At 41.7% G+C, this 18,025-nt stretch overlaps 5 protein-coding genes across 5 annotated transcripts; all 5 read right to left on the bottom strand.

The window, feature by feature from the left end:
• Positions 1-75: 75 nt before the first annotated feature.
• On the bottom strand, positions 76-999 carry BCR41DRAFT_359209 (hypothetical protein). Its single transcript, XM_022025183.1, has one exon. It carries the CDS (start codon positions 850-852, stop codon positions 262-264), a length of 591 nt encoding a protein of 196 aa, XP_021878384.1. The 5' UTR covers positions 853-999; the 3' UTR covers positions 76-261.
• A 537-nt stretch (positions 1,000-1,536) lies between these two features.
• Positions 1,537-2,684, bottom strand: BCR41DRAFT_144532 (hypothetical protein). Its single transcript, XM_022019556.1, has one exon. The coding sequence runs from the start codon at positions 2,548-2,550 to the stop codon at positions 1,912-1,914; it is 639 nt and encodes a 212-aa protein (XP_021878383.1). The 5' UTR covers positions 2,551-2,684; the 3' UTR covers positions 1,537-1,911.
• A 6,045-nt stretch (positions 2,685-8,729) lies between these two features.
• BCR41DRAFT_399132 (hypothetical protein) lies at positions 8,730-9,735 on the bottom strand (the record flags this gene model as incomplete). Its single annotated transcript, XM_022029025.1, has 3 exons — positions 8,730-8,924; positions 9,018-9,327; positions 9,725-9,735. The coding sequence occupies 3 exons, from the start codon at positions 9,733-9,735 to the stop codon at positions 8,730-8,732; spliced, it is 516 nt and encodes a 171-aa protein (XP_021878382.1).
• Positions 9,736-13,848: 4,113 nt separating this feature from the next.
• Positions 13,849-14,437, bottom strand: BCR41DRAFT_359175 (hypothetical protein). The gene is made up of 2 exons (XM_022025182.1): positions 14,270-14,437; positions 13,849-14,247 (listed from the first exon to the last, which is right to left on the bottom strand). Exons 1-2 carry the CDS (start codon positions 14,350-14,352, stop codon positions 14,145-14,147), a joined length of 186 nt encoding a protein of 61 aa, XP_021878381.1. The 5' UTR covers positions 14,353-14,437; the 3' UTR covers positions 13,849-14,144.
• A 2,677-nt stretch (positions 14,438-17,114) lies between these two features.
• On the bottom strand, positions 17,115-17,820 carry BCR41DRAFT_424427 (hypothetical protein; the record flags this gene model as incomplete). Its single annotated transcript, XM_022030427.1, has 1 exon — positions 17,115-17,820. The coding sequence occupies one exon, from the start codon at positions 17,818-17,820 to the stop codon at positions 17,491-17,493; it is 330 nt and encodes a 109-aa protein (XP_021878380.1). The 3' UTR covers positions 17,115-17,490.
• Positions 17,821-18,025: the final 205 nt, after the last annotated feature.

The following is an 18,025-nucleotide window of genomic DNA, read 5'->3' as shown; positions in this document are numbered from 1 at the left end:
ACTATAGCTGATTTTTACCCTTTTTATTTAACGAAGATCCCCGGATCATAATAAACACATCTTTCTTTCGTTCTCGTTACTTATTATGATCCTGGCATATTTCACTTTTTTTAACGTAGAAAGACAAACCCCTTATTAAGCGGGGATGAGGACCTATTCATACTATTCATATCATCTCAACTATCATTTTCCTCATCATATTTACATATTTATCATACATCCCGCATAAGATAAGTATATTCATTTCAACAATCGCAAGATTTATTTCTTTCCTTTGCGATTTCTACCACTACGACGAACAGTAGGAGAAGGAATGGATTTCTTCAAAAGTTCTATATCAACTTCCAAACTCAGTATCCTCTCATCCTGCTCTTTAACCCGCTTGCAGAGGGCCCTGACAGTGTCCTCAAGGCGTTCCTGCGTCGTCTTGCTAATACGCTGACGACGCCTCGAAGGTTCAGCCTCTTCGTCATCGGTCTCGCTGCGGCTCCTTCGGCCGAGCACAGTCTCAGTGGCACTAGAGGAAACGGTATGAGTGGAGGAACCGATCTCCAAAGAAGGGGATCGAGAAAGATCCCTCAACCCCTTCTTTAGCATACGCTGATGCCGATTGTACTGCTCTAAGGCAGGATCAGCATAGGGATCCAAACTGAGTATGGGATCCTTCCTGAGCTTGAGAATCCTCTTACGTCCACGTTCCTCCTCACTTCCACTACTTTCCCCAATGCTGGTTAGCGAATAGTCGAGGGTGATATGGTTTTCACCCTTCTCCTGAACAGATTGACTTCTGCCCTTATCCTGAGCAGCGGAAGAGGTGATAAGGGTTTTAGGGGAAACAACGTTGGAAGACATGGTGAAAATTTAGTGTTAAGAACTTGTAAAAAGTGTATGTGAAGTGTTGGAAGTGTTAGAGTGTTAAGGTCAAAAAGTTTGAGAAGAGTGAAATGAGGAATGGAGGAATGAAAAATGACAATCAATTTATAATCACAATCATCCATCCCTCACCATCCATGCTTCATTCTCATTCGCCATTGAGATTTTTCTCCATGAAAAGACGATGGCGTGATCCTCAGCTCTAATGGACCAATGAATTATTGAGATTTTGACATGCGTAAAAAAAAAAAAAAAAAGAGAGAGAGCTTTACAAATATTTTGCCTGTGCTAGCTCCATTCAAACACTCCAAACACAAAACAAAGCTTATTTGCTCTCAGAGATACTCTTAATATATTTCTGCACTAGAACAACTCACTTCCCCACAGTTGCATTATTATTATTGAAATATTTATTTTACAGCGTTTTTAATTGTTTTATCCATTTTAAAAAAACATTTATCCATTTTCAATTTGCATTGCTCCGATGGGAAATAAGCTTTATCCATTTAAGCTAATAAAATTATCCTATAAGTTATCCGAATGTGTCTGAAATATTATCCATTTTTTCAAACATAATAACCGAACCGACTGTAACAAATATCCAAACACCATGTCCTTTTCCATGTCCCACAAAAGTCATGGTTAATTCCGCATGACCACTTGGACAAAATTTGCAAACACTTGGATAAATTTCTCAACCCTTTTCGGCCAACTTTTTAACTTACCTTTGGATAAATTTTTTTATTCATTGGAACAATTTTAAAAAAAAACCGATAAAGTTTATTTTAAAATGGATAAAACAATTAAAAACGCTGTAAATCAAAAATTATGATGAGTCGAAGAGCTTGACCCCAAGGTGTGATGAGCTTCTAAACATTGTATCCTCTCTAAAAGAGCATTGATAATATTTTTCTGCTCGTGAATGGTCTTGTCTAGACCATCAATCCTAAGTCCATTCACAAATAAGCTGAAGCCTACACTTATTTTTTTACTTTATTCGAATCATACAATCAAAGTTTTGGTTAAAAAACCATTCTGCTATTCTCGGCTTTTTGCCTTCCCCTTATTCTTAGTCAAAGGACTTGACCCAGAGGCATGCTTAGCTTCTAATTCTTGTAACCTCATTGAAAGAACATTTATAGTCTTTCCTTGCTCGAAAATGACCTCGTCTAGACTATCAATCCTGCTATATGCACCTCGGAGATAATGCAAAACTAGCTTAAATTCATTCGCACATTTACAATCTTGTCCTTTCAACAATCTACTCTTCTTGTTAAACGGTGAAGATGAAGAACTCTCAACAGATCCTGAATAATCCTCTCTAGAACGCTTTCCCTTATATACCCCTCGTGAAGAGCCTGCTGCATTAGTCTGATGAGACTCTCTAGCAGATCCTCGCCTCACTGATTCTCCACTTGAAGTATTAGAGGCATGGGTATGGGGCTCCGGTTCTGGAGATAAGGAATCGGGCACTCTTATTCTAATTCTTGACACGTTCTCCTGGTGGTTGGGTCCAGCAAATCGAGCTCTAATATTGAGAGACAGTGACGCTAGAGGAAGACGATTTTGGCTTCGACTAAGCCTTGCCTCTTGGGCCTCTGACTCAGCCTGTTGACGTGTCATTAGCCTGGTGGTGCGTGAACATGTAGAAGTATTGTTCCTGGTGTTTGAAGACATTATTATTTTTTTTTAAAAAAAAAAAAAAAAAAAAAAAAAGGGAAACTGGTGTAGTCTGAAGTGTTTGAGCAAAGTTTGAAAATGGCTGTGGTTTAGGAATGAGGAATGAAGGAGCGAGAATTGCTTAAAAAATTGAATTTCAACCATTACATTCCCATTGACATCCTCATCCAATCCGCATTCACCATGCATGGCATGACCATCAACCAATCACTGATCTTGATTTTGCCCATGTTACTAAGCGTCACACCCTCACAAACCAATTCAAAATGTTTATTTTGGACCAGGAGACAGAGCAATGTGGGGTAATTATGAATTCCTGCAGATCAGAGCGATCTATTGTTAATTTGCCTCCAAATTTGGAACGTGGTATACAAACCATGCCATCCTGGCGCGTTGTGTCTTAACATGGATAGAGATGATGGCACTCGTATATATATGTATAAAAAAAAAAAAAAAAAAAAATCAGAACCTTTTTCGAACACACACAATTTACATCAAGAAACAATATCTCCTACACCCTCATACCAACCATCATTTTACCACAATGGCCTCTAACTCAACCAACTCCACACCATCTTCTCCCGTCTTCGACGAGCAAACCCCACCTAGGACCTTTGTTTCTACCCTACCGGAAGAGACAATGATGCCCTTGCCCGGAACAACCCCAGTAGGGCATCCTCCCACGCTTGCGGAAGCGGAAGCCCCGTCCCAAGCGTTGTTGAGCCAGCTGAAAGAATCACTTATACAAGCTGATGCCAACCGCCAGCAGTGTTTGAATGAGAAGATGAAATTGGCCGTTAAGTACAACACGACAATTATCAACCCAGCCTTTCCTCCCGATGAAGCTGAAGCAGCTAAGCTGGAGTTTGAGCAGATGAATAAAAATTTCACTGACAAGCTAGAAACAGCAGAGGCCCATTATCAAATGATTAAAGGCCTGATCAACACTCAGGAAGCCATGAACAAATCTAGGCAACCTGCTGCTACCCTTCATGAGGATCAGTCGCTTCCAGAAACTGAAACGCAAGACTCTAACGGTCTCGATGTATTTCCTGTCATTGGGATCAAGAAACATGTCGCATTGGCGAGAGTCTTCAATTATAAGAGGATCCCCATTATCGACAAAGCATCCATGGAAATCGATTATTCCAGGGTGCAAATCCAAGAGAAATCAGGAGCCCCTTCGCTTCGATTCCAGCTTAAAGGAATTCCCCTGAAGGATGTCCCATTCAAAGTTATCAAGACTGTCGTGGACTTTCAGAAGTCCTTCAAGACCCACTATACCAATTATCTGACTGATGATCTGTTTGACGACATGGCGTGGAGGTATATGAACCTAGCGCTAGTCCCTACAGGCCTTCATGAAGAGTACGACCGACTTATCAAGACCCCTGTGTATCAAAACCGATCTTGGCATCAAGTTAAAAGATGCATCCAAAAGATCTTGAAGTTCGATCTCATTCGTTCCCTGATCATAAGTCAAATTGGTGACCTCGCTCCTATGTCTGGTGAAGACGCTAATTCCTATGTGGACCGGATAGAGCTGCTCATTGAAGCCGGAGGTCTGCAGCTAATGGGTGTTCTTTTATATGGGAAAATCACCTCGACGCTGTCAGACGCAGGCAGAGAGAAAGTCCTATCTGAGTTTCATTCGCTGGATACCATTACGGACGTAAACCAGCTTCTTGAGTTTATCAGAATGAACCCTAGTGTCCTTTCTGGTGAAAGAAGAAATCCATGTGCGTGGTTTATAAACAAATTTGGGAACGAGCTGTCTCCCACCAAGAATGCAGAGGACAACCAACCTAAGGAGGTTCAGCAGCATCGTCGACAATCAAGAACCCATTCCAAAAGGGTAGAAAGTCGCCATCCCTATAACACAGGGAAAAGAGCCCAAAGGGCCGGCAATTCCAATCCTTGTAAGGACCCTACTTGCGTCTCCCTGAACAGAAAACATTCAGATGCAGACTGCTTTCGGCATACAAATCCAAACAAGTTTGCCGAGCTTAACAAGCAAGCTCACGGAAGAGACAAGAAGGGGCCTATTCAATATAAGAAGGTAGCCTCCCTGCGTCAAATGAAAGAAGATAGCTTTGATGACGTTCTAGGAAATGATCTTGAACTCGCAATAAACCGAATGGATATTTGCCCTTATGTTGACAGCCCTACCGGCCCTTCATCAGATACACCTAAGTATTCATCTTTGATTCACAAAACCGTGTCTATAAACCATTCCTTAAAAATAGCAGCGACAAGTGCTGTATTAAATGTTAAACAACCACAATCAAAAGCACCACATCCGTATGACAATTATGCGGATCCCAAACCGAGTAGAAATATTGGTTATAGAGGACCTGAACCGGAAGACAACAGAATATCTGTTCCCATTACTATAAATGGCCTCTTATACACGGCTTTACTTGATCCTGGTTCCAATGTATCCTTTATCAATCGAGAAGTAGCCAAAGACCTCAAAATAAGGACTACAACCTCGAAAAACACTGTAATTAGATTTGCAGATGACACTACTGGTTTTCAAAATGTCGGCACAGTAGATGCTATTATTCTCTCTTGTAATCACCGAACAGTAGAATGCAGAGTCAGTGTGATGCCTATGGGCTATTACGACTTCCTTATCGGAATGGATCTATTTTACCGCTTCGGCTTTGGGATCCATGGCATAGCTACAGCTGTTGCTGAAAAGACAGGTGATTTCTTAGATGATGAAAGTAAACCGCCACTTGTACCCTCCATTATGAAAGACCAAGAGTTAGAAACTGAGTTCATCGAACAGAAGAAACAGTTCTTATTAGCCATTGAGCCCTTCCTTTGCTCTAATAGCCAGATAGACCCCAAGAGTCACTGTCCACTAGACGTTATGAGAGTCCATCTAAAAGTCAGAGATGACTGCGTGATTCAAGAACGCTCTCGTAGGTTCTACGCGCAAGTAGAAATGGATGAAGTCAATACCACCGTACAGAAATGGCTAGACAATGGAGTTATAGTTGAGGCGCCTAAAGGTAACCCCTACAACAACTCTCTCACACTTGCAGCAAGGAAGAACATAGAAGGCGAAATTATTAAATACAGAGTCTGTCTTGACCCAAGAACGCTGAATAAGCAGCTCGTGGATATTGATAACTTTCCTATCCCTATCATTTCCGAAATATTGGAACGAGCTGCAGGCCATAAGTATTTTACTACAATTGACTTGTCACAAGCATATCATAGATTACCTCTGGATGAGAAAAGCCAACCCTACACGGCATTTAAGCATATGAACAAACAATATATGTTTGCTCGTGCTCCTTTTGGATTGAAGCCTATGACTAGCATCTTCCAAAGAGGAATGTCTCAATTGCTTGGAGATCTTCACTTCGTTAGCGTTTATGTTGATGACATTGTCATTTTCTCCGACAGCATTGAAGAGCACACTGAACATGTCAAAATGGTGATTAAACTATTGACAAGTGCCAATCTGATTATCAATAAGGAAAAGAGCAATTTCCTCCGCATGGAAGTTTTGTTGCTCGGGTTCGTCATCGATGCAAATGGTAGAAGGATTAATCCAGAAAAAGTTGCTAATGTTCAATCATGGACTCCTCCCACCGATGGCAAAATGGTACAAAGATACCTTGGATGTTTAACTACTTCAGAGAATACATACCCCTCTTTAGTACTTTGGCAGCACCTTTGGATAAATTGAGAAACGTCAAAGGACACTTTACACTAGGTGATCTAGAATTGCGTTGTTTTAATCAGTTCAAACAGCTCATCATATCAGCACCTGTATTGTCATTCCCTGACTTCTCTCAGCCCTTTTATGTGGCCACTGACGCGTCTAATCTAGGTATTGGTGCAGTTCTTTATCAATTACCAAATGGTCCTGAAGATGACACCAAAGTCAATTATATTTCTTTTATGGCTAGAGCTTTAAAGAACCACGAACGCAACTACCCAGCATATATGAAAGAACTTTTAGGCATTATCTATGCTTGCAAAAAGTTTCACTACTACTTATGGGGTCGCAAATTCACCCTATACACTGATCACAAACCACTCACTTATATTCATGAACAAAAGGAACTTTCACAGATCTTAGCGGACTGGAGAGAAACCCTTCTCAGCTATGATTTCCAATGCATCTACAGACCTGGATTGCTGAACATTATTCCTGATGCGCTATCGAGAGCTTTTCCTGATGAATTATGGGCCCGAGAAAATAGTCCGACCCATCCAGAGTCTTCTCAATCAGAGTCTACAAGAGTATCTGCAGTATCAACGAGACGCAGCTTACGCTCCACTGACACAACTGATCCTCTAATAGTTACGCAATCAGCAGATCTTATTCCAAGGATTGAAAGTCTTGATACTTCTTTACCTTATGTGCACCAGATTCAAGATCAAGAAGTGCAACGAGTGGCGCCTACTGATGATCAGCAAAAGCAACTTTTGAAAGATACACACAGCTTTGGACACCTTGGTATTAATGCCATGGTTTTATCATTGCAGCAGCAAGGGTATAACTGGCCCAAAATGCGTGAAACCTGCAATCAGTGGATAAGACAATGCTCTGCTTGCCAGCACTATAATATCGTGCGTAAAGGCCATCCACTCAAAGCAATACATGCTACTCTACCAGGCGAGCACATAGCCTTTGATCTAGCCCAATTTCCTGTCAGCGACGCAGGCAACGAATACGCTCTTCTCGCCGTAGATGTATGCACGAGGTTTGTTTTTATCGAACCAATACCTAATCGTAATGCGGTCACTGTCGCCGCTCGACTTTTCAAATTATTCTGCTCCATTGGGTTCCCTAAAATTATCCAGAGTGATAATGGGACTGAATTTGTCAACTTAGTTGTCAGATCGTTAACTACCAAGCTTGAGATTGATCATAGGCTTACTACGCCTTATCATCCTCGGGCCAATGGCTTAGCAGAACGTAATGTCCGTACCCTTAAAGATCTCTTGCAGAAATCTATTCAAGGCGAAATCACTAAATGGGATGACCAACTTCCTATGGTCCAGTTACAAATGAATACTAGAATTGTTAGCCTTCATGGCTCGGCGCCTTTTTCGCTGTTTTATGGTCGATCTTTCGCTGGAATATCTGACTTCTCAGCATTGGAATCACGATTGCTATCTGAATCAGAATTGAATGAGCGCTTAAGGTATCTTACTGACCTTGTATTCCCTGCTATTGCAGATAAGAGTACAGCCTCGCAGCAGAAGATGGTGGATAAATTCAACTCAAATCATTTTATAACTGACTTCCCTATTGCCGCCTATGTGATGATCAAGGACCCCTTGGCTAATAGTACATTTGATAATAAGTACATTGGGCCGTTTCAAGTAGTTCGCCGCACTGTTCGTGGTACATATGTTCTCCGTGACGCGATGAGACAACTACTACCTCGTAATTTTGCTCCTGAACAGCTTAAGCTAGTGGATCGACCACTTGATGCTTCGGATGACGCCGATGATCATTATGAAGTCGAAGCTATCTTGAGTCATGAAACTTCTGAGGGGGGAGAGACACTGTACACAGTTAAATGGAAAGGATATGACGATGAGCACAACTCGCAACTTAGGTACGAAGATTTTGACTCCAAAGCAATGATCAATAAGTACTATAAAAAGCTTAATCAGCAGAACCCTCATATGATTGCCAAAATGGCTAAGAGGAAGCAACCTGCAACAGTTGTAGGGTCAAGGGCTCAGAAAAGACATAAGAACAGAAGGTAGAAGCAAAAAAACGAATGTTGCTTCACTAAGGTTTTTGTACGCATGCGTTAACAGCATGAACGTTTTCCTCACTATCAAATCAAATTTAAGGTTTATTATTTTACCCTTTTTTTATGGTCGCATCTAAAAAGAAATGCAGACGCTGAAGGTTTTATTTATTTTCCTTCAAAGAATTTATTTATTTATTTAATCAAACAAGAAGGTTTTTAGACTTTTCCTTCGACACTAATTATCCTAATAGGAAGGTTTTATAAATTTTCCTTCCAAGCTTTATAAGCACTCGCTCTTACCTGGACGCTCGTCTGGAGGGGGAGTTATGTTGCGATTAGCAGCCATTTACATGGGTTTTTACTATAGCTAAGATTTTTACCCTTTTTATTTAACGAAGATCCCCGGATCATAATAAACACATCTTTCTTTCGTTCTCGTTACTTATTATGATCCTGGCATATTTCACAGTTATTGTATACCAACATGGACCAGCCGGACCCACATCCTGGCTTACGTCGGCGAGTATTGTCATCACCATCTTCACTGCCACTGGCAGTGATGCTAAGGTCTTTTTCATAGAATCTCTCTCCATTTGGAAACTCAAAAGATGAAATGATATTGGAGAAAGCATTCTATTGAGGATCGATACAACAGTTGTTTATTGAGAACATATTTTGTAATTTTCATATCTTTCAGTACATATATATACGGTGACTATTTTTAACCTTTGAAGGGGATCCATGAGGCAACATTGGTGAAAACTTAGGTGAGGGCCTGGAACGATGGGTCGCCTTAGACTCGTCTAGTGGCTGTACAGGCAATAATGGCGAAAGAGGGGGGGAAAGCGGTGCCTCCAGATTGTCCTGCGTAGGGTCAGATATAGGCCTCTTCTTTGTAATCTTGCCCTCGGACAGAGTCTCTGTATAGACATTCGCACTTGGCGACATAAGGCGCGAGAGAACCTCAGGTGCTGTTGAAAATACTGGTGCTAGTCCTTGATGATTCGGCTCAGATGTTGGCGGACGGTGAGGGTTACTGGGAAACGAGCAGAGGCACTGGTGCGAGCTTTGGATGGGATGACGTGAATGGAGTGCGCATGGGCAATGGGATGCTGAGCAATGGGATGATAGACAATGTACTGAGAAATGAGTTCTTTGCGCCAGAGGGTCAAGCTTGTCGCTCTTTTTGGCTAGACTCTTTCAAATATAAATGGTTTACTTAACAAAAGTGACAAGCTTGACCCTCTGCTGCGCCCTAAAGATTATCACGTCACAATGACCAAGAAAATGGCACGTGGCTGATTTGAAAAAAATATTTTTTCACACATTAAAATAAAGGATCACTTTTTTCATATTTCACCCCAGTTTTGCTCCCATCAATTTTGCCTTTCCTTTCCTTTCCTTTCCTTTCCTTTTTTTTTTTTTTGCCTTACACATTTTTCATTTTTGTTTTCATACAGCGACCACGAGTGTGAAAGAGTATAGAATATACCTTCGCCTATTTAACCATCATTCTCCCTGCATTTCAACCACACTCAGTCCCACTCATCTTAATTTTCAATGGCCGCCACAAGGAGCTCAACACAAAAAAACATGGCTGCAAATGATTCCACAGAGAGCCAAGCACAAAAAAAAATGACTGCAAATAAGCCTGAGGATGCCTCCACACTCAATAAACGAAAAAGAGTAAACCAGCACCCACAACGAAAAAAGCGCGCCATCCCACTGCTACTGCTGAACTGCGTTGTCGAGGGAGAAGCAACGTCGTTCCCAGTAGAGATTTTCTGCGATAAATCGGTCGGGATGCTCAAGCAAGCCATCAAAACAGAGAAAGCCAATGCATTTAAGGATATTGACGCTGACCAGCTCACCCTCTACAAGGTCTCCATCCCTGACAAAGGCGAGGCCATCTTTGAGTCAGAAATCGAGTCAAAAGAGGCTCTCACAATCGCGTCAATGGAGCTTTGGGAGATATTTAATTCTGAACTTCCAAGGAAAACTATCCATGTTTTTGTCAAGCCACCACAGCGAGGTATATCCTTGGCTCTTGATGGACTGATTGTTGATATTTTCAGCTGATGAAGCTTGGTTTGTATCTTAAACGGCCATGTGCATAATATCACCATTTGGTTTGTGTCTTGATAACTCAACGTTCTTTCTCATTATTCGCTTTTGATACTTAGGTCAGAAAAGAAAACAAGATGGAGATTCTGGTGAGTGCTTTTGGCCGAGAATCTGGTTATTGATCATTTTAGAGTGATGTGCAATAAATCAAAAATATTGACTCTGATCACTCTATCTCCTTTAGCAGAGTCACCCTCTAAAAAAGCTCGTCCAAGTATAGGTAGCAGAGGTACTCTTAGGGATGCGATTACAGAAGCAGGGCTTGTAACGAAAGGGATAGTGAACGGTGACCCTGCCATCTCGCCTCTAAACTCGAAAGAGAGGGTCAAGCTGCTTTCGTACATGGGGGAGGAGTTGTCAGGAGATAGTATTTACTGCAGCATTATTAGCGTGGCTTGCGAGCTCCGAAATTCTGGTGGTATCAAGGGTTCCAAAATGTTGACTGCCCCTGAGGGTCGTATCTTCCCTGTTGCCGGAACAAGGCATCTTTATATCAGAGATGAATATAAAGAGCTTTATGACCATATTACATCCGAATTAAGTACCCCTCATGAAGTACCTTGTTTGAACCGACTCTTTGTCACTGGAACGCCTGGAATTGGGAAGTCAGCCTTTTTGGTCTATTTTGCCATCCGCCTCCTTGCCGAACACGATGAGGAAAATCCACCGATTATTATTTTCCATGAGAAGCAGCATACCAAATGTTATGTTTATGGAGGAACAACTTGCAAACGTAAAGGGAATATAACGATGTTCGAAGATTTCCTTGACCAACGTGAAACGTGGTATTTAGTTGATAGTGGTGAAAATCCTCAACCAGGTAAAGCCAGGACGATATTTTCAGCATCGCCAAGAACTCTCTATGGGCAATACGATGAACTCACCAAGGAAAATACACCAAATAGCTACTATCACATGTCACTCTGGAGTCTGGATGAGCTTAAGGAATGTAGAGCCAATGTAAAGTTTTTTCATGTAGTGAGTGAAGCATTTTTGGAGGAGCTTTTTTACTACTTGGGGGGCGTGCCAAGACAGGTTCTAGAGTGTCCAGCCAATGTACTATCCAAAAATCAAGAACATACTGAGCGTGCTAAAGCAGCTGCGTTATTCCACGTCAATGATGCCATTCGCGTAACCTGGCTCCCAAGCAATCTTTCAGACCTCTTTAGAGAAGGAGATGAAGCGGGTAGTTGTTTACTCCATAGAGTCCCCACTTCTGACCACCTCCACTTCCACCTGGTATGGGCATCTCCTTATGTTCGATCGCGGATCATCATGAAGTTAGAAGATCAGACTTGGATCGACGTGTTGAAGCGACTTGTCGAAGTTGGCAGTGAAATAGAAAAAGGAGCTTCGTTTGAACTCTATGTTCACTATTTAATTCGATGTGGTGGACTTAGGTTTCCATTTAAGGATCTTCAATCAGACGAAACAGGATTCTTTGATCTTCCGAGGGACTCCTCGGATGTATTATTTACCAGGACTACAGCAGATTTTTCAACATTCTCCAAAACAACAGACAAGTTGTTTCTACCATCTATACCCAACTTTCCGTGCATTGATTTTGCATTGGGACCCAACAAGCTATTTCAGGTTACAGTATCAGAGGAGCATCCGATCAAGCAAGCACCATTCAAGGAGATAATTGATTGTATTACTGGACCCTGCTTGAATGAAGGCCAATCAAAGCTGAAGGGAAGCGATGATACTATTTTCCTCTATTTTGTGGTGCCAGGTTACATATATGATAATTTTAAGGTTCAGAAGTTTGTTATTAACGATAGTCAGGATGCCAAGGCAATACCTGGATACTTGAAACATGTAAGACAGCGTGTCATAAAAATCGACATCGAAGCTGCATATTCAGGAGGATCAGCCGGTACGAATCTGAAGAATTAAATCGAATAGCAATCAAGTGGATGGAAAGTTGTCTTAATTATACCTGTTCCTTGAGAAATTTTTACAATGGTTCATTCTTTATGAATGAAGCCATCATTATCCACTTACCCTTTAGACAAAGGCGATAGCGCTTTTAAATCGGTCCTACACACATACTTATTGAGGGCCGTCATAACCGCTGTTGCATATTTCGTTTAATTGCAGCCCTCCAGCCCACATAAATAGGATCTTTATATATAGAAAACAAATGAATAAATGCTCGGATAATGTGGTGCTGCGTGCAATGTTTTAACTTAATTGATATTGCTTATACATGATCTCTGTCACTCAGGAAATTAAAAACAAAACCTGTGAGGAAAAAATAAACCTCAACGTGCAGATTATTATTTTTTGCCAGTAAAAAAACCTCTGCGATACTCTCTATGAGCGTTATGATGCCATTCTCTTGGATCGTGTTATTCGTCTATTTTTTGAGTTGGCTTTATCAGATGGCTGTACCTTTTTTTGGCTTATTAACCTCTGGTGTTGCTTCAGGAGATGCTTTCGACTCGGGAATTTTTTCAAATTTAAAAAAGAGACCTCCAGCCAAAATGTCAAGTTTGGTCCCAGCCTGAGAGAGAAGTGTCTGCAAGAGCAAGCCAGATTTGCCTTTCAGTACGTGCATGTGCACATGAACTTCGTCACCAGAGGTCGAAGCCACCTGCAGCGAATGAACGTGCTGCAAGGCAAATTGTCCGCTCTTAGTGACGAGCCTATCGTCAAATGGCAATTCATTTGAGAGAGGATTCCTATTCCGCCACTCATAGAAACAACTTGCCACTTGCTTGAGAAAATTCTGATGATGCAGCTGCGGCAATCCGCTTGGTGTGCTCACTTCTCCTTGCTCAGGTTTATTGAATAGCGATATTTTAATTTATCTATTAGTGCTATATTACAAAATTGTGTCTGTGCCATTGTCATAAACAATGGCGAGCAAAAAGAAGTAAAAGAAACGATCGCTACTTTTTCCTTGGTCCCTTATCCCTGCTTGGCCTATTGGACTTGTTGTCCTCCGCTTGAGTCGACTCACCTTTTCTTTTATTTGATCCGCTGGGTTTGCGCAGTTCTTCCCTATTTTCATCTGCAAATACCACAACTACCGTCTAATGCGATCCTGATATTGTTAATGCCCTTACGTTTTCTTCGCTAGACCGTCACAACCCTGACCTGCGTCAAACGGTGAAGGTGAGAAGTAGGCTCGTCAACAGCCTGTGTGCCTTATATGCGCTGCACCAATGCTCACTGACAGGTTGAGTCCAAACTCGAGATATCAAAATAGCCTTCGTTGAATCCATGGGGAGGAAAGACACCAAGCCGGCAACAACAATTGGATATGATCAGTTGCATATTTCACAGTACACGTGTTACATGAAGATTTATAATACAGACATACTAACGGCTCTATGCCCCATGGTGTGGTGCCCGATACAAACTTACAGTTTTATTTTGATACAAATTTGGATAAATGCCCCATGGATGTGATGTGTGAACCCACATCCTATTCTCACTTCTGCTCCCTGGTTACTATTTGTCTGTCTAAAATTTTTCATGAGCTACTACAAACATGACTAGGTCGGGAAAGACCTTCGTCTTGAAAAAGTTGTAAGTATTAGCTTGACAGTGCTTTCTTGACTAATCTCTTTATTTCTATGCTTGGTCTAGATGGTGTTTTTTTATGGGGAGGACTATTTAGACAACATATAGACCCCACATATCTTAATCCTAATAAATTGGCTTGGTGGCATTGTTGTAAAAAATATCTTTGCTTAAGGGACAGAAAGATAGACACAATCAGGATAAGGCAGGACAAAGAGTGTCAACAAGATTGACAAGAGAAAATAGAGTCAAATAACCTTGACTACAAACAGCACCATAGAATGTCAAAAGATGGGAGCTTTATAGGTGAGCTCACAAACTGAGTTACCGGAAGACAAATGCTTGTTGTGAAAAGGGGAAAAAGATAAATGGCAAGATGAACTGCAGGTGAAGAATAAGACATATGGGGAAAACTGAAGACTTTATTAAGAAGGAAGTTTCTTTGGCTTTTATACTCGGTAGTTTCTAGGTGAGGCGGACCCGCCTATGACTACAAAGGCTTTGCGCAAAGATTCCTTTAAGCTGGCTCGACAGATTAGTGGATACAAAATAATTTTAATGACCAGTCACACCACTTGCAATAACAAGCGAGTCAATTGGCTGCCATTACATTTAAGAGTATTCAAAAAATATAAGGGATCGCGACCAAATGGAACGGGCTATATCCATTTGAGATGGAGGGATCGAGATAATACATCTTGATTGACGCGATGTGATATGTATAGACATAGTAGACATTGATTGACATATAGATATTGATATAGATCGATATACACCCAAGGATGTGTGTCCCACATTCGTCCGGCGGCATATATTTTGCAGGTCGTTTTTGCTCTCTTGTCTGCGACTCACAGACCCTTGCGATGTTCTCAGCACCAACAGCATCTCGATCAAAGTATGCTTTACAATTTCGACAGTACTTGGATCGAAAAGGAACATTCTCCAATATACTGTCGCAGTGAGGCCGTGGACACTTGGCAGATGTGTAGTATTCATGACAACCTGCAATGGGGTAGTCTAGAGATTTTGCCTGTTCGAGCCAGATTTAATACTCGTTAAAAAAAAGACTCAAAAATTAAATGTCATTGATCAAGGGATTTTTTTTTTACCTTTTCAACAAGCTTCTTCATCAATATCCCATGCTTCGATACTTGTCCTCGGTTTGTCTTGAATGATCCTAGTCCAATACAGATCACCGCATTCGTATTGGCATCTCTTCTTCTTCCATTGCTTCCGCCCGCAAGCTTCAGAATTGCCTTGATCACATAATCAACCCATCCGTTCTGTGCTTTTCTATTATCCCAGCTATTCCGAACAAACCACCCGTCATTATAGAAATCGACAAGCGCCCTATATATAGTCTCCTTATTGTCGTCACTGGTCCCATGCTGCCTGGGTGTCATATTTAACTTCTACATTCTCGAGGAGACGGGATCTCTGCTTCCAGTTGATCCCACGCCGGGGACTGGGACTCACCGGGGACAGTGGATTTGTGCTCGATGTACCTTCTTCAGCTGCTTCTTCTCCCTCGTCGCCATCTAAGAATGGTTCATCAACTTCCAGCAAGTCAATATCGCTGATACCCAGCAAGATATCGTCATCTTCATTTCCGTCGTCGTCTCCATCATCACCACCATCGCCTGCACCATGGCCTGAAGACGAGGATCCCTGCTGAGCACTTGAAGAAGCCTGGACTGCTTGAGATCTTTGAGTATCCGAAGGTTGGGCAGCTTGCGAACCTCTACCTCTTTTTTGCTTCGATGTGTCATAGGCAAGAAGTGTTAGGGTAAGGCCGTTTGTAAAGAACGATGTCCGTAGTTTCCTTCTAGGGCCATCATCAGGTTGCAGTCCAACGTCCTTGTATCCTTTCAAGGAAAACAGCTCCTGCAACAATATCCCCTTGTGGTTAAGGATCTTGTCCTCTGCAGCCCCCTTGGTACTCATGTTTAGTTCCAACAATTGGACTATTTCCTCTCGAACTGTTGGGTTAGACCATAATACTCATGAAGACTTTCGCATGACTCCATTGTCCGCTTGGGGGGCCTCATTGTATCGTTTATTGATTGATTGATGTGATATAGTGATGATAATATTCGTCGTATGATTGAGGCAATCTGAGTTGATTCGTTCTACAGCCTGACTAACTTGATCTTTTTCTGTACAGCTCGACGAGACTTGATTTGTCGCATCATTTGCCTACTCGTCTTCTTGCGTTCCCTTGATGTATTTGGGTTGATAAACACTGCTAATAGAGTTTGTTGGGCCTGTTGAAACCAGAGGGAACCACAGCAACATATCATACCCAAGGTGATACAAATATCTCTGTTGGAGTGAGTGGTGAACTGTGTGTGGTTCAGATGTAGTGGACATAAACGGCGAAAGAATGCATCGAAAGGATGTGAGCGGTTATGAGAGCAAGGAAGAAGGGGTTGGTATGCCTGTTCAAGTCCTTGGCAAGAGAGCATGAGTAGCAGTTGTGATCAATGGTATAGTTTCTAGACCCTATCTTCCACGTACAGCATTGCATTATTGTTGTTTTCAGACCTGGCACCAATCATGCGAGGTATTTCTTTTTCTGAGGGTTCCTTGTGTTAAACGGCCAGACAGAAAGCTTAGAAGAGTTACAGACACAACGGTGAAAAAAATGTATGTGAGCAAACAGTTTGTTTATTTGTTGTCTGCATATGCCTTCTTTTATCGCGGGCTTTTTCCTTTTTTGTTCGTCAATCACTGTGTGCACGAATAAGCAGCTGAAGCATCTCTTTTGTTTCTGTACATGCACAAACACATTTTGCTAAAACACAAGCCTTTCCATTGGTGGAGCTGTTGGAGCAAAGAGCATCATATGAAGCCATTCTCTGATAAAAAGAAGAAAGAAGACTTTTTTTCTTTTGTTGTTACCTTTGACAAGGATGTAGCCACCTGTTTCAAATCAGTTCCTACAGACCGAGTCAAATCTACCCATGTATTCACCACAGGAGCACAAAGATATAACTTTGTGTAGAGAATCCTCATGCATATTCTGCAGTCGATTGCTCTCTATTAAAGCTCTCTATTTTTTTATTGTTCGATGAGCTTTTCTTGCCAGAGAACAATGGAATGAAAAAAAAAAAAAAAAAAAAAAAAAAAAAACAGACTTCCTTACGTCCCCCCTCGGTATGTGTATCTGTCTGAACACGTTCTAACTGACATCCTCTCGACAATCCTCCCAAGGCTGCAGTGTTTGAATGTGTACAGGGAACAAAAGAGGTCTAGATACAGGCTCTCTTTGTGACATTGAAGGAGATCGCATGTTTCATGGCTATCGAGACAAGGTACCCCTACAGGCACAAGACAAAGGTATAACTCGGTTCAAACTCAAAGGGACGATTCTACCAATGGCCTTGTTCTGAATCCACTTGCCTATGGCACAATCCAGACGAAGAGATAGCAGCAGTCTGACGTAGATGAAGAAGATCTCAGCCAGGGATTGAAACTTTCACAAGGGTTCTTTAACACGGCGTGTTTTAAAGGCAGCCGGTGAAGACCTGACTGATGAAGACTACGCAAACATAAACTGGAAGAGGAGCCCCAAACTTCTTGAAAACGTTGGACTCATATTCCATGAGCTAGGGCGATGCTCCATAGCTTGAGCTTTATCGGCAATTCTCTTTGATGTCCTCCTTGCCTGTGGTTCTTTGGGCTTGCTTCCTTCTCCCTCATCCTCCACAGCTCGAGTCAATTCTGACTTCTTGAGGGACTCCCTTGCACTTTCAAGGAAGTTCAACAAGCTAATATTGAGTACGTCGTTTCTATTCGTTTTGTCTTTGATGGTAGGAACTTCTTTGACTTTAGCTAGCGAATAATCACCCTGTTCGTGATAAGGCAACATGATAAGGCAACGTGATAAGTAAGGCCTAAACAACAGCAACAAGGATATGCCATTCGAGCAAAAGCCGAGAGAAGACGGTGATGAGAGGTGTTCTTTGATGCAATTATGGCAAGTTGTATTGTGGGCATCCTTAATTCTTGACCTTCTCGCCGATTTTTGACTGTACGGAACCAGGATAATATTTACCCTCCGATTCTAATACAAA

Source organism: Lobosporangium transversale (assembly GCF_002105155.1).
Source record: "Lobosporangium transversale strain NRRL 3116 chromosome Unknown BCR41scaffold_37, whole genome shotgun sequence".
Classification (NCBI taxonomy): domain Eukaryota; kingdom Fungi; phylum Mortierellomycota; class Mortierellomycetes; order Mortierellales; family Mortierellaceae; genus Lobosporangium; species Lobosporangium transversale.
This window is presented reverse-complemented; position numbering and strand designations above follow the sequence as displayed.